The sequence below is a fragment of the Chrysemys picta genome, chromosome 3 (genome assembly GCF_011386835.1).
Source record: "Chrysemys picta bellii isolate R12L10 chromosome 3, ASM1138683v2, whole genome shotgun sequence".
Classification (NCBI taxonomy): Eukaryota; Metazoa; Chordata; order Testudines; family Emydidae; genus Chrysemys; species Chrysemys picta.
In genome coordinates, this window is record NC_088793.1 from 81,516,268 (window position 1) to 81,531,140 (window position 14,873).

Sequence of the window (14,873 nt, forward strand, 5' to 3'; positions counted from 1 at the left end):
AGAGACTTCTCTTCAAAAGGGACCTTTGCAGAGATTTCCTTCCCGTTACCTGGTGGGGGAAATGATCTAGCCATTATCATCATAACATCCCCTTTGCTCTGTTGGATTTGACTAATGCCATACAGTTTTTATGGTGGTGTATTCCTTTGGAAGGGTTGGGTAAACTGTGGGACTGTTTATCAAAAAGCATGAACTTCTTTCTTATCAAATTTCACCATATTATTCAACTTTTAACAGAGGATTCTTCTCCATCTAGTAGCTAATATGGCACAAACAGGATTAATTAGTGAGGATGAACTTGTAGGCCATCATAGCCTAATTTTTTTTGCAACACCTTCAGCCATTAGCCCAAATTAAACACACTAACACTCAAAAAGTTTATTGCTACAAATATTGAAGTAAAGATATTTAATCTACATTACATGAGTTACAGACTTTATTGTGGGCTCATGTTTGAATATTTGGTGCCCTCTAGTGGACCATTCTAATGTTATCAGCCCAAGCACATTCTCTGAGATTATTTATTAAAGGGAAGCACAACTGGTACATTTTGGCAGAGTCCAAATACCCATTTTTACAGTTTAATAAACTATAAAGCTTATTTTTGATTCTGGACTTTAACTTTTGTTGCCACTGAGGGGTACATAAAATCATTATTATTCCCTTCATATATTTTTCTAATGTATTTGCACACAGTGTCGGGGACCGTTGGGTCTCACACAAAAAAGCCCTTAGAACTTCACCTTTTGTGTATCTAGGTCATATTTTTAAAGCTATTAAATGCATCTTTAGGCACCTAAATACCTTTGAAAATCTGGCCTTAGGACTCAGTCAGTAGATAGACTTCCACTGACTTCAATGGGCTTTGAATCAGACTCTAATTAAGGGCCAGATTCTGTGTGAGTGATACCAAAGTGCTTGTGGAGGAAGATACTGATCAGTATGAATGAAGGTGGCAGAATCTGGCCTAAATGAGGATGAGATTTTCATAGTACCTAAGTGATTGAGCACAAGTCCTATTCACTTTCAGTGGAACTTGTGCTGCTAAATCATTCAGAAACTTCTCTATGCATCGAAGAAGTAAGGTTTTTACCCACGAAAGCTTATGCCCAAATAAATCTGTTAGTCTTTAAGGTGCCACCAGACTCCTTGTTGTTTTTCTGAAAAATATCTCACCTTAAATCCTTAAAGCCAGAAAATAAATACTATAAAATATTGAGTGGAAACTCCCACTGTTTTACAAATGTGCTGTGTGTCTTCACATTAAATTAAAAATTGTATACACATAAGATTTGGTTCTTCCTCTTTCTTTCTTTAATGTTTTGAAGAATATTTTTATTGACGTATTTTATAACAGACTCTCTTTTTCATTTGTAGATGCTACAACTGTGGTGGCCTTGATCATCATGCTAAGGAATGTAGTTTACCTCCACAGCCAAAGAAGTGCCATTACTGTCAGAGCATCATGCACATGGTGGCTAACTGCCCTCATAAAACTGTTTCACAACAGCCCACTAGTTCTCAGGGAAGATATGAAGCAGAACCACAGCCTTCCACTTCTGCTTTCCTGAGAGAAGGGGGAGGGGCTTACTGCCATTCATCTCCATCATATTCTCAGGAGGGAAGGTCAGAGATCTTAGAACGTTCAGGCAGGTCACCACAAGAAGCTTCCTCCAGTAAGTTATCTGCATCACCTGAAGAACAAAGCAGAAAGGGGCCTTCTGTTCAAAAAAGGAAAAAAACTTAGAGCTTTGTCATAACCGTTCATTTTCTTTACCCTCTTGGAATGTCTACCTCATGCAAGAACAGGGGAAGTAATTTCACTATCAGTAGCTGACCTGAAATTTTAACTACTGTTGAGGAACTGTGAATTTTTTTATTTTTTTTTAAATAGACAAATCACTCCAAGCAAATTACATTTGAGCAGGGTGTCTTGTGTTTTACTGCCTGTGTGTGTGGCTGTCCATGAGTGCATGTGTCTCTATCATGTCCTTCTGTCTGTATGTATACATATCTATAATTGCTATCTCTATCTCTGTATATGTATACATACACACACCAGCAGAACATTCTCCATTTCCCAGGATACATCATCCATTGTGAAGCAATAGTCATGGTTCAGAATGTTTTTGGATACTCATTCCTGGCAGCAATCTTGAAACATGCTTTAAAAACCAGTTGAGATCATGACTGTTACTTTTGTATGAACCAAAGGATACTTCACCTCTCAAAGCTGCCAATGATACGGTACTAAGAATACTAAGACATTCCCCTAACCCTCGATTCTGGGTGGATATTTTGTTCTTGATGCCCAAAGTGTAGCAAGGTTGTTTTTTTCTCCACACCTGTCAAGGGCATGCCTTGATTAAGTATGGCCCTGTTGCCACAATCTTTGTTCAGGAGTTAAGACTCCAGAAAAGACAATGAATGTGTAGTTTCTGTGCTGAGATCTCAAATGTTGTGTTAAATGAATATGGTTTAATTTTAAGTTAGGTGACCGTTGTGTGGGGGAAGAATGTGTCAGTTGTTCTGAACTGATTGGTTTGAGTGGTATCAAGCTACCACCCTGTTTGCCCCCTTTGAGTTTTGTGAAAATCTTGGGGGTGGCGGGGCGGTAGGGTGGTGGCAGAAGCTGCTTCCCTGGGTCCCAATTTGTCCCCCTGAGTCAGTGTACAGATCAAGGGGATTTCCCCCTTGTTTACTACTGAAAGTCATGGAAAGAACTCCCTAGGGTTTTTTAAGATAAAGGAAAAAGAAACACAAAGTTAATGACCTATTGGGTTACAGCCTTGGTGGAGAATAAAACTGTATGGGCACTTACAGTTGATTAGCATCCCCTGCTATTCATATAGTAAAAGTACAGTTTTGAATGAAGAACATACACAGCTGATGCAGAGAGGCCTTAGAGCAGGGACATGCAAACAGTGTGACACTTGCCAGAAGCCCTAGGACTCCATCTGCTTTCCATGAAATGGAGAAGACTGCAGACCAGCCTTGGCTCAGTGCATGCTAGGCCTGCTCTTCTGCACTGAAGATGAATGTGTCTGCAAGCCCCATTCTAAAACTCGCTGGGCTGCACTTTAACCAACCCATGGCTGCACTTTGGCCATCCGTAACCTGGTCCATTTGCAATTGGTAGATTAACAAATTATACTTAAGAAAATGTCCTTCTAACCATCCCATTGCAGATGTAATTTCTTTGGAGAAATCTGTATAATCCTTAACATTGGCAATAAACATAGGCTGTTACAAAAATTGAGACAGGAAGGTAGGTTTAAGCTCAGATAATCAAAAAAGAAATACAGCATGTATGAAAAGGCTATAGTGGGCTAAATTCATCTCTGTTGTAATGCCATTGGCTGCTGTGGCCTTACACCAGCAGTGCATCAGGCCCATTGTAAGGCAAGGCCTCCCTCCCCAAATTGTCTTGCCACATGAAACTTACTGTAGCTGCTGTAGTAAAATAGATACGGATCAGCTACCTCCGCATAGGGCTGGAGTCCTGCAGATGAACTTCGCTTGAATTCCATGACAGTGTTTGTGAGAATCTCAATGGTTTGTACTGACGGTCTCAGTATGCTGTAATGCAAAGCTTACCTTTGACGATATTGAATGTGATGTATCTATAGAGAAGTACTTCCTTGCCTTACGTGAGGATTGTAAACTTATTTAAATTATGTAGACAAATCAAAGTGGCATTGCTTAACCTTCTAGCAGGTGTAATAACCAGGTTAAAGAGCAAAGATGCAAAACTTAGGTCACTTTGAAAATTTAAACCAAAGTTCCTTATAGAAATAGGCCATTGTGGATTTGAAAATTGGTCATTCCCTGTTTACATATAAAAAGTTCAGAGCTGAGATCATTAGGAAATAAGTAATCGTGACATACAGACCTTCCTGGTGCAGTTTGACATTGTTTTGTGCACCAAAACCAGACTGAACTGCTAAGAGCACATACCAAACCTATCTTATTATTGAAAGCTTAGGTTTTATTTTTGTATATTAGAATGTTATCACTATTACATAGCATACTCAGGACAAAGAACTTTGCTCAGGGAATATACCATGTAATGTTATTTTTTCTTTACAGAATAGTCTACAGGCCTGCTTACTCAGAACAAAACCAAATAGATTTAGACCTTTATATCTCTATATAAGTATTGTATACTGATAATAATAACTACCTCTGAGTTGACATACACCTACGTTTCTTATAATCAGATATCAACTTTTTGTATTATGATTTCCTGTGAAAATAAGTGATAAAGCAGTATTCTTGTACTGGTTGCTTATGTGAATATTTGTGACTTTACATTCACAGGGTCTGATTTTCAGATATGCTGAGCAGCTGCAGCTCCCACTGATTTCCAATAGCAGTTACAGGTGCTCAGACCGTCTGAAAAAAAAGTATCAAGCCCACTTCGTTTACATAGGTAACAATAAAATTATTATTCTGTTTACAGCAAAAGGCTACCTCATACCTACTGCATAAACACACCTTTGTGCTGCTCTGGCCTTAAAGGTGGCTGTTGAGCCTATGGTACATACCTTTTTATCTGTACTATATATGTAAATTGGTAATTCACCACTGCATACTTTAGAGCAAATACTTGTTTAAAATGAAGCATCCGTTTGAAATTGTGAAAAGTCTCCAAACATTTCTTTACAGTTTGTATTTTTTTTCCATTAAAAGGATTGTGGGCACTGTTCACAAACAACAAAACACAGACACTAAAGCAGGGATCGGCAACCTTTGGCCCGCGGCCCGCCAGGATAAGCACTGTGGCGGGCCGGGCCAGTTTGTTTACCTGCTGCGTCTGCAGGTTCAGCCGATCGTGGCTCCCACTGGCCGCGGTTCGCTGCTCCAGGCGAATGGTGGCAGCAGAAAGCGGTGGCCAGCACATCCCTCAGCCCCTGCCGCTTCCCACAGCCCCCATTGGCCTGGGACAGCGAACTGCGGCCAGTGGGAGCCGCGATCGGCCGAACCTGCAGACGCGGCAGGTAAACAAACCGGCCCAGCCTGCCAGGGTGCTTACCCTGGCAGGCCGCGTGCCAAAGGTTGCCAATCCCTGCACTAAAGCTAACTACAGAACTGCAGAGCTGTGATAAGTAACTAATTAGCACTGGATTGCAACAGAATGTCTGGTTTTCATCCCCAATTACTCAGATTAAATAAGCTGCTTCAAATGAATAAGAGAAGGAGCTTTATGGGTCCTTGGGAATCCTATACATTTATGGGGCAGATCCACGTTTTGGGGTCCTCCCACTGTTCCTTCACTTTTGACAATGAAGTGAAGAGTAGTCTCCATTTAAGAGCCAATTATAGGAGCAGCCTTGATTCCCATATCCCTGACTAAATGTGCCAGAACACCTCACAATGGAACCAGTCCACATAGTTGTATTAAAATAGTTTCTGAAAGAGCTGTACTCCTAGCTTCCCCACACTACTGGAGATGAAATTTAAAATATGGGGAATTTCTCTCCTTCTGCATCTCCTCCCCCATCTAAAATAAGATACTGGATTTGATCTCCTCTCAGAAGACATTGTGGGATGATTTTTTCCTGCCCCAATAAAAGCTAAAACAAGGTGCACACTTGTATACTGAAAAGATTAAACTTAAAAAAAAAAAAAAAGAGCCTATTTTGGGAGGGGAGAATCAAATGGGCATTTTTGTTGTAATTGTTGTCGAATTTGGCATCTTTAGCCTCCAAAATGTTCTGCTTTTAATCAGCTTTTGGGGACTGCCAAATGTAATATGTTTTAATCCTAAAGCCTTCCCCTTTTTTGGCTCAATTTTATTTTGCACCAGTGCTATCCCAGAGTTACTGCTTAGTTATATACTTAGTTTTGTGAATAGAGCCCCAAAAAGTGTTTATAGATCTTGTAACATTCTTTGTAAGAAAAATTATAAAAGGGCATGAGAAATCTCATTAAGTCTTAAAATTAATTTAAATTAATTTATCTGTAAGAAAATGTTTATCATAAAAATATATATGTGTATTCCCCTGTGCTGGATTTAAAAGTAATTGGGAAAGATATGTACATGTGCAGATGCACTAATTTTAATTTTCTAGGTATCTTAATGAGATTTGATTATTTGTTTTAGAGACAAGCAAAGCCTTGTTAAATGCATCAGACCTTATTTTGGTTACTATCAACAGCCTCTTTAAGATATGTTGGTTGTGTTACCTCTGTCATAATTGTTGACTGGTGAGGTTGATCTATGAACACACATTTCTGTTTTATACTTAAACAGGGCTGCAATTTAATGACTCTGGTAGAATTTTTATGAGAATATTAGAAAGTCCCCAGAAATTTACTACCACTGTCAGTAAACCAAGTGTCAGAGTAACTAGCTTTTAAAAGGATGATGGTCTTGACTACCTCTTGGATTACTATTTAAGCAACAACTGGTTGACAAACATCACCAGACTGGGTTTAACTAGTATGCGTTGCTCATGGTAATAACAATAACCATACTAGAGACCAAAGTGAACACTGATTTCTGTATGTCTTTAATACTGTGTCTTATCTAGTGGTTTTAAATTATCCTCTGTAGTATAGATTACCTCATTGTCCATTTTGACTTGTATGTTGTTTACAAGGTGAAATAAAAATCACTTGAATTGTATTTTTTTTTAAAGACAGTGAGTTGAAGTTTTGAAAGTCATTTCACCTGTTTACTGTCTTCTTACTGGACTAAAGCACTGATTGCCTTTCTACATATCATGTATTTTATATTCTCATTTCATTGCCTAATGTCTTTTTATTTCTGTCAATCATGGATATTGTGAGGTTTAAATAAATTCCTTGATTAAAAAATAAAACATATAACGTTGACATTTACAGTGGACTTTGGAGTTTCTTTGTGGATTTTCTTTGAGTCGAATGGTTGAAGGATAAAGGATGCTGCCCCTACCAACTATTCATACTTAAGCACAGTTCGTTCTTTTCAGCATATCATCATCAGAAAAGGTCATTTTAGTTATGTAAATTTTTGCTTATTCAGAACGAAGTCCCATAAATGGATAATTGTACTTCTGTGCCATATCAGCTAGGCTGCATAAATTACCCCAAAAGCTGTGTCAAAATGAAGCTGTCAAAGATCATCACTTTTGGAACTGGTTCACAATATGCACCATAAATTTAAGTTATTCATCTACTTAGGGTAAAAAAATATCTGTTTTGTTATTTAATTCTCATGCCATCTTCATTACCTATTCAATAACTTCTGAATCTCTGCTCCCATTGGTTTCATAGGGATTTAAAATTTGAAATGTACAATTTTTTAAAATTAAATAGTACAGTATCACTTATAAATCATCCAGCACTAACTGAAAACTTCACATTCCAAATCTAAGTTTAGCATAATGTTATGAAATCCTGGTGCTATTGAATTGAGTTTCCCCCTATATACATGCAAGTATACTGGAGTTTGCATTTTTTTTAAATCTTATTATATATTAAATTCCAAATGTGTCCCCTTATATTTAGACACTTTTACAATTGGTTTAATTTTCAGTACAGCATATAGAAAGCAGAATGGTTTTATGCATTTGGATGTTTCCACAACAGTAAGAGTTCCCACCCAACCTCTGAAGTAGCATCCATCAAGGATTACTTTTTTCAAATAGCTTTACATTGACACATTCTGTTCATTTTCAACTATCAAGAGTAATTTTGATCTAGTTTCTGGCTTCTTGCAGGAAATTTTATCTGAGATCTAAAGACAAACATGACAAGTCCCCTTGACCTCTTAACTGTAATACTTATCATACAATTACAAAGATAGCATTTGTTTCAGTTTAGGAATATTTAGTGTCTCTGCTGTAGCTAGTAATGATCAATTTAAGAGGGTCTCTATCAAAATATCTAATCACGTATTTTGTTTTTAATACTATGTTAAAATAGATGTGTTCTGTAACACATATTGGTAACATCCACAAGAGTAGCAATAGATCTGTATTCCAATCATTATAGCAGCTCTTAATGATTATCGGAATGGAAGCCCATGAAACTAAAGCAACTCTTTCAGAATGGAAGCATACAACTCGATGAAAATGAAGATTGATGCTATTGATTCAGGATCAATAAGAATATCAAAACTCCTGGTATTCAACCAGCTTGATTAGTCAATACATAGCAATGTGAGCTAATATTTTATCACTGATCAACCTAAGGTGAGTCACAGAAGTGATGCCTGCAAAAGCAGTGAGGTGAAAGCAAAACTACATTTCAGGAGCATTCCTCAGCAGCTAGAAAAACTGAAGGCAATTAGCAGTAGCAGAGCTTAGCTGTGACTTCATGACTTGAGCTGACGCTAGATAAGAGACCCACTGTCCTTGCTTGGACAAGCCCCCATGTCGAGAGTCACTATACTGAGATATTGAGGATTGCGGCCCCCCCCATCCCCCATTAACACATGCACTATTGTGGAGGGATGGAACTGTCCAATTGGGGCAAAAAAACTGGTACACAGATAACTGAGACAGGGACAACTTAAATTATCAATTGTACTGCCTACCCTGAAGTGTTCAAATATAATGAGTCAAGTCATAATAAGTTTTGCATTCTTTTCATTTGCCTTTTGGTTTTTGTGCCTTTAAGCTTCACATTTTCAAGCTTTTCGCTGTAACTTTGAGGGTTAGAAACTTTTTCATTTTAAAAATAAAAGTTTAACATCCCATAGAGTCACATGACTCCAGGAACTGGAGCTTTAAGGAAAACACCGAATAATGAACAACATCAATACTGTAAATAATTCTACCACCAATCCTTGTGGTTAAGGTTTTGTAACCTCCACCCAACGTAATAATAAAAAGACACCGAAAAGACAACTCATTTCACATATATTAGGTCCCATTCTCTAATGCTCTTCAGCTTCTTCTCCGCCTTTCATTCATCCTATAAACACTTGTAGCAAACTGAAGGGAGAGTGGCGAGGATTTATTATGCCAGTTTTATGTCATTCAGAGGTTACTTTTATTTATATATGATAGCAGATCAAGTGAGAAGACCATAAGGATAATAGGCAGGGATAACATCCCAGGGACAATTACAAGCCTATGTCCTTTTTATTTCAGCTGGACACTTCTGAATTTTTAAAATCGCAATATGCAACCAAACCCTAAAGGCAGAATTCTGAGACGTTGCTCTTGCCTGCATGCTCAGAATGCCCAGGCTCCCTACTGAGGTGAGAGTGGGATGCTATTCATCCCCACCCCCACTCTGCATGTATGTGTTATGATACAGTCTTTAACTACATGAGCTCATACTATTGTTTCTACAAGACCCGCACCTCAGTCAGTGCACAGGCTGGAGGGTGCTCATTTAATGAGCCGCTATTCAATAGTCTGTTTAGTTTCCTCACACTAGTCAAACCCTGCTATGAAGACAGAATTATCAATTTCCTTCCTGGGCTTTTCTAGGTTGCTTCTCACTATAGTATCGGAGTTCTTCATAAACATTAATTTACCGTCACAAAATCCTGTGGGGAGGAAGGGAATTTTACCCATTTTACAGGTGGGAGCTGAGACAAAGAGATTAAGCTACAAAATCTCTACTGATTTTACATGCCCAGTTTGAGATCCCCTCGAATGTATTAATATGTTCATAGACTTGAAGGCCAGAAGGGGCCATCTCGTCTGAGTGCCCTCAGTTGATCCCAATAACTTGTTTGGCTAAAGCATAACTAACTGCCAGAAAGGCATCCAGAGTTGATCTGAGGACATCAAGAGGTAAAGAATCCACCACTTCCCTTGGTAGTTTATGCCAATGGTTAAATCTCCTTCACTGTTAAACATTTCTGATTTGAATCCGTCTGGCTTCAGCATCCAGATGTCAGTTATTGCTCCGCCTTTGTCGACTAGATTAAAGAGCACTGTAGTACCTGGTATTTTCTCCCTGGGAAGTACTCACACACTATAATCAAGTCACCTCTCAATCTACTTTTTGATAAACTAAACAGATTGAGCTCTTCAGGTCCCTCATTGTAAGGCATTTTCTCCAGCCTGCCAATCATTTTTGTGGCGCCTTTCATCACACTCCAGTAATTCAACATCCATTTTAAAATGTGGCCACCAGAACTGTCTGCATGCAGTATTCCAGTATCAATCTCATCAATGCTGTATACAGAGGTGACATCACTTCCCAACTCTTACTCGCTACTCCCCTGTTTATATATCAAAGGTCACTGATTAGACCTTTCTGCAACAGCATCACACTTGGAGTTCATGTGGTGTTGTTTGTCCACTCTGAGCCCCAAGGTCTTTTGAGAATCACTTTCCAGGATATAGTCCCCCATTCCATAGGTGTGGCCTGCACTCCTTGCCCCTTATAATGCTTAGCACTATATAGCATGTTTTATATTCAAGTACAGCTCCACTTACTTCAGTTGCAGATAAGAGTGCTCAACGCTTCTGCAAATCAGGCTCCCCCAGTGTCTCAAGCCAGAAAAGGAGGAACGCACAATTAGTGACCACCTGTGAAAAGTGTGGTTTAAGTAACTTGCCCAGCATCACATAGGAATTCTGTGGCAGAGGCAGGGATAGAATCCAGTTCTCCAGGCCAGCATTCATCTGCCTTAACCATGAGACCTTCCTTTCTCTTCCTGCAATCCCCTGCTGCATTCACTACACACTTTTGAATTTACACAACAAATGAAGCGAGGGACCTACAGACAACAGCCTTTTATGCTCAATAACCCCGATTCATGTCCAGAGCACCAGTCGGTCCTGTGCACCGAACGAGGCAGGGGTACTGTGGAAAATGTAGTATGTGATCATGTAATTGAAGATTATCATAATGCGTACACACAAGGGAACCAAACTGAGGTTGCACAGGCAACATAATTTCTGGCATTTCCTAACTTCTGAGTGCTTGATTTTATAACCTTAAATAATATTCTTTTAATATTAGTTGTATGTGCATGCATGAAAGAGAGATTTCCTAGACTTTTTCTCTGGGCATTTTACAAAACAGAAATTCCATTATGTGGCATCACATTGACACCCATCTGGTTCGACAGTAGGATTGGCATCTGTAGATCCACTGCACAGATCTCTGCCACTTGAGATAACAGAATAAACTGATAGCATAGAATGCTGTCCCCTTTTATGTGGAGCAGCACTAGAGGAGGATGAGACACAATTTTGTCAGTGGGTTTCACAGTATCTGATGACAGCAGAGAAATGGTGAGATTTTGGAATCTTGGGTTTTGTTCCAGGTAGGGTAACCACCTTTTCAAAAGGCAAAAGCAGGACACATGTAGGAGCCCCTCTCCTGCCGTGGCCCTTCCCCCAGCCCGTCCTCTTCCCCTGAGGCCCCGCCCCTGCTCCTCCTCTTCTCCCCAAAGCCCCCTCCCCGGCCAGGCTGGAAGCTAGAATCAGACTGTGGTAAGAGCAGTGCAGGGAGCCCAGACTACTGTGGGTAGCCCCTGACCCTCCTGCTGCCCTGGGCATGGGACTGGACTGCCGAAGAGCAGCCCCCAGCCCGTGTCCCCAACCCCTGGAGTGCACTGCCCAGAACAGGTGGAAGGTCTGGGGCTTTCCAGGCAGTTCTTACTACTGCTCAGAATTGAAGTTTCAGGCTCTATAGGGGAGTATGCTTTAGTGGGCACAGACTCTTATGCCTGTTCCCCTGAAGCTTGATCCCTTCTGTCCTGTCCCCTCCAACCTGTCCTAGTCTGACTCTTGTCTCTTCCCCATCTCTGGTTCCTTGTCCCAATCCCAATTCATCGGGCTTCTCATCCCAATCCCAGTCTCCCCTCTCCTCAGGCCCCTCATCCAACTTCAGTCTCCCTTGCACATCTCCCTGGCTATCTTGTTCCAGTCTCTGTGCCCAGCCAGTCCCATTTCTCCCCCAACAACCCAGCTTCTTGTCCAATCTCTGTGCTTTGTGTCACATCCCCCTGCCCCACCTTCCTAGTCCCCGTCTACCTCCCACTCCTGCAGCTCCTTGTCCAATCTGAGTGCCATGATGTGCCCCCAGACAACTGGCTTTCAGTCATCCCCCCCACCCACAACCCCTTTCACTTACCATATCCTTGTCTCTGTCTCCCTGGCCATGGCCCCCAGTTCCATTGTCCCAAGTCAGCCAGTCCCACAGTCTATTCCCAGGTTCTCTTTTCTAAACCACGCAGAGCGAGAGTATTGCTCTTGTAGCTTCCCCACTATGCTACTTTACAGGGCCCTCTGGTGGTGAACCTATGAACTCAAATAATGAACATTAACACTGGAGTACTGTCTCCAGTTCCAGTGCCCACACTTCAAAAAAGAAAGTTGCCAAATTGGAAAGGGTTCAAAAAAGAGCTACAAAAATTATTTTAGGTCTGGAAAACCTGTTTTACAGTGAGAAACTCAAGAACCTCAATCTATTCAGCTTATCCAAGAGAAGGTTAGAAGGGGACATGATAATGCTATACAAGTATCTATACCTGGAAAAGATTTCTGACAGTAGGCAGTTCTCTAATCTAGCAGAAAAAGGTATTACATGTGTGACACTACAGCCCATATTTTTCACAGTGATATTATTAGGATATGATTATGGTATAATGAAGATGCATTTTTTACAAGATGGGTCAGGTAATGTGTCATTGGAAGGCTATGATTGGCTGAATATGATTATCTTATTTATATGCATATCTCATTCTTGTAGCTGAAGTTATGAATAGTGACTATGTATGTGTATTTCACATGTAGTCACACCTGGGTGACACCCAGTAGGCAAGATGCTTCCAGTCTAAATAGCTGGTTGGGAAGGGCCCATTCCGGGAAATGGGCCATTAGGGAAATCAATAGGCCTTAGGACAGGGGTCGGCAGCCTTTCAGAAGTGGTGTGCCGAGTCTTCATTTATTCACTCTAGTTTAAGGTTTTGCGTGCCAGTAATACATTTTAACATTTTTAGAAAATCTCTTTCTGGGGGGGAGGGCCTGCTAAACCCAGGGTTGTGAGTTCAATCCTTGAGGGGGCCACTTGGGGATCTGGGGCAAAATCAGTACTTGGTCCTGCTAGTGAAGGCAGGGGGCTGGACTCAATGACCTCTCAAGGTCCCTTCCAGTTCTAGGAGATGGGATATCTCCATTAATTTAATAAGTCTATAATACATAACTAAACTATTGTTGTATGTAAAGTAAATAAGGTTTTTAAAATGTTTAAGAAACTACTGTTGTATGTAAAGTAAATAAGGTTTTTAAAATGTTTAAGAAACTTCATTTAAAATTAAATTAAAATGCAGAGCCCCCAAGACCGGTGACCAGGACCCTGGCAGTGTGAGTGCCACTGAAAATCAGCTCACATGCCGCCATACGTTGCCTACCTTTGCCTTAGGAGAAGCTTATCCCCCACCTTATGAACTCTCCTGCGAACACTCCAGACAGCCTATAAGGAATAGCTGCTATGACTCTGTAAGGACATGTGACCAGCCCACATGACTCTGGACTTCATTTTGTGTACCTTTCACAAGCTGGTATGGGAACTGAGTTTGGAACAAAGGGTTCCCACCATATGCTAAAGCTATATAAGGCAGGGAGTGACATCATCAGTTGTTCTTCACTTCCCACCCAAAGGACTCCTGAGGAACAAAGACTGACCTGGGACAAGTACTAGACCCAGGCTAAAGGGATTTCTAGCCTGTGTATGAAAACCTGGGGAGCCCAAGCTGCAAAGCAAGTGCAGCTTGTGCCTTGAGAATCACCAAACCTTCTTGTTTCATCAGTCAGGGTGAGCAACAGCTAATGCATATCCAATCTATCTAGTATGTTAAGTTTATTTTTTTGTTTTTGTTTATTTGCTACGTAATCTGCTTTGATCTGTTTGCTATCCCTTATAATCACTTAAAATCTATCTTTTTGTAGTTAATAAACTTGTTTATATTTTAACCTAAACCAGTGTGCCTTTAAGTGAAGTGTCTGGGGGGAAATATCTCAGCTTAGTTACCACAAATGTGCATATTCCTCTCCACATTGAGGGAGGGGTGGACATATTAATGAGTTAACACTGTACAGATCCCTGTGCAGTGCAAGATGATATAATTTTGAGTTTATACTCCAGAGGGGGGGGTGCATACCTGGGGAGCTGGGAAACTGGCTGGGATCTGCTGTTCCTACTTGGATGGCTTAGGTAAAGTACTCTCAGGGAGCTCAGTTTGGGTGCGTGGCACCACTTGCTGTCATGTTGGATGATAACAGGGTCTGGGTAAGGCTGGCTATGTCTCCAACCAAGGAAGCAGTGTTAGTAGGGTCAGTCCAACTGAATGGTTAGAGGGGTGCAGCAGTTTCTCACAGCTCCCAGACTTTACACCAGGGGTAGCAACTCATCACAACATGATCCAATGGTTGAAAGCTGCAGCTAGACAAATTCAGGCTAGAAATAAGGTGCAAATTTGTAATGAGTATTATTAGTCATTGGGACAACTTACCTAGGCACATGATGGATTCTCTATCACTTGGAAGCTTTAAATCAAGATAAATGTCTAAGAGATTCTGCTGTAGATGAACCAGAAGTTATGGGCTTGATGCAGAAATTACTGAGGGAAATTCTATTGCTTGTGTTATGCAGGAAGTCAAACTAGATTATCAGGATTCCTTTGGCCTTAAAAGTTCTGAACTGCTGATATATTTCTCAAGTCACACTGCCAAGGCTAGAAGGTCAAAGATCAAGACTTCAAGAATCCTGGGTGATTTGGGCTGTCTCCAATTTGGGTGCCTGCTTGAAACATTGTAAAAGGGGTCAGTGATCAGAGTGGGGACACACTCAGCACTTTCTGAAAACCTGCCCCCTTTAAGGTGTTTTAACTTGGGCACCCACCAAGCTGACATACCTAAAATAACAAGTCGGTTTGAAACTGTTGGCCAAAGTTACTAGAGCAGAAAAGC

General features: G+C 40.6%; 1 protein-coding gene across 8 annotated transcripts in view; it reads left to right on the forward strand.

Moving 5' to 3' along the window:
* The window catches only part of LIN28B (lin-28 homolog B), a 130,573-nt gene extending 123,727 nt beyond the window's left edge, over positions 1-6,846 (forward strand). For all 8 annotated transcript variants that reach the window (XM_065588269.1, XM_065588270.1, XM_005287706.4 and 5 more), the window contains one exon: positions 1,378-6,846. In XM_065588269.1, coding sequence (XP_065444341.1) covers positions 1,378-1,747 — 370 coding nt within the window. In that variant the 3' untranslated portion in view covers positions 1,748-6,846. The remainder of the gene's footprint in view (positions 1-1,377) is intronic.
* Positions 6,847-14,873: the final 8,027 nt, after the last annotated feature.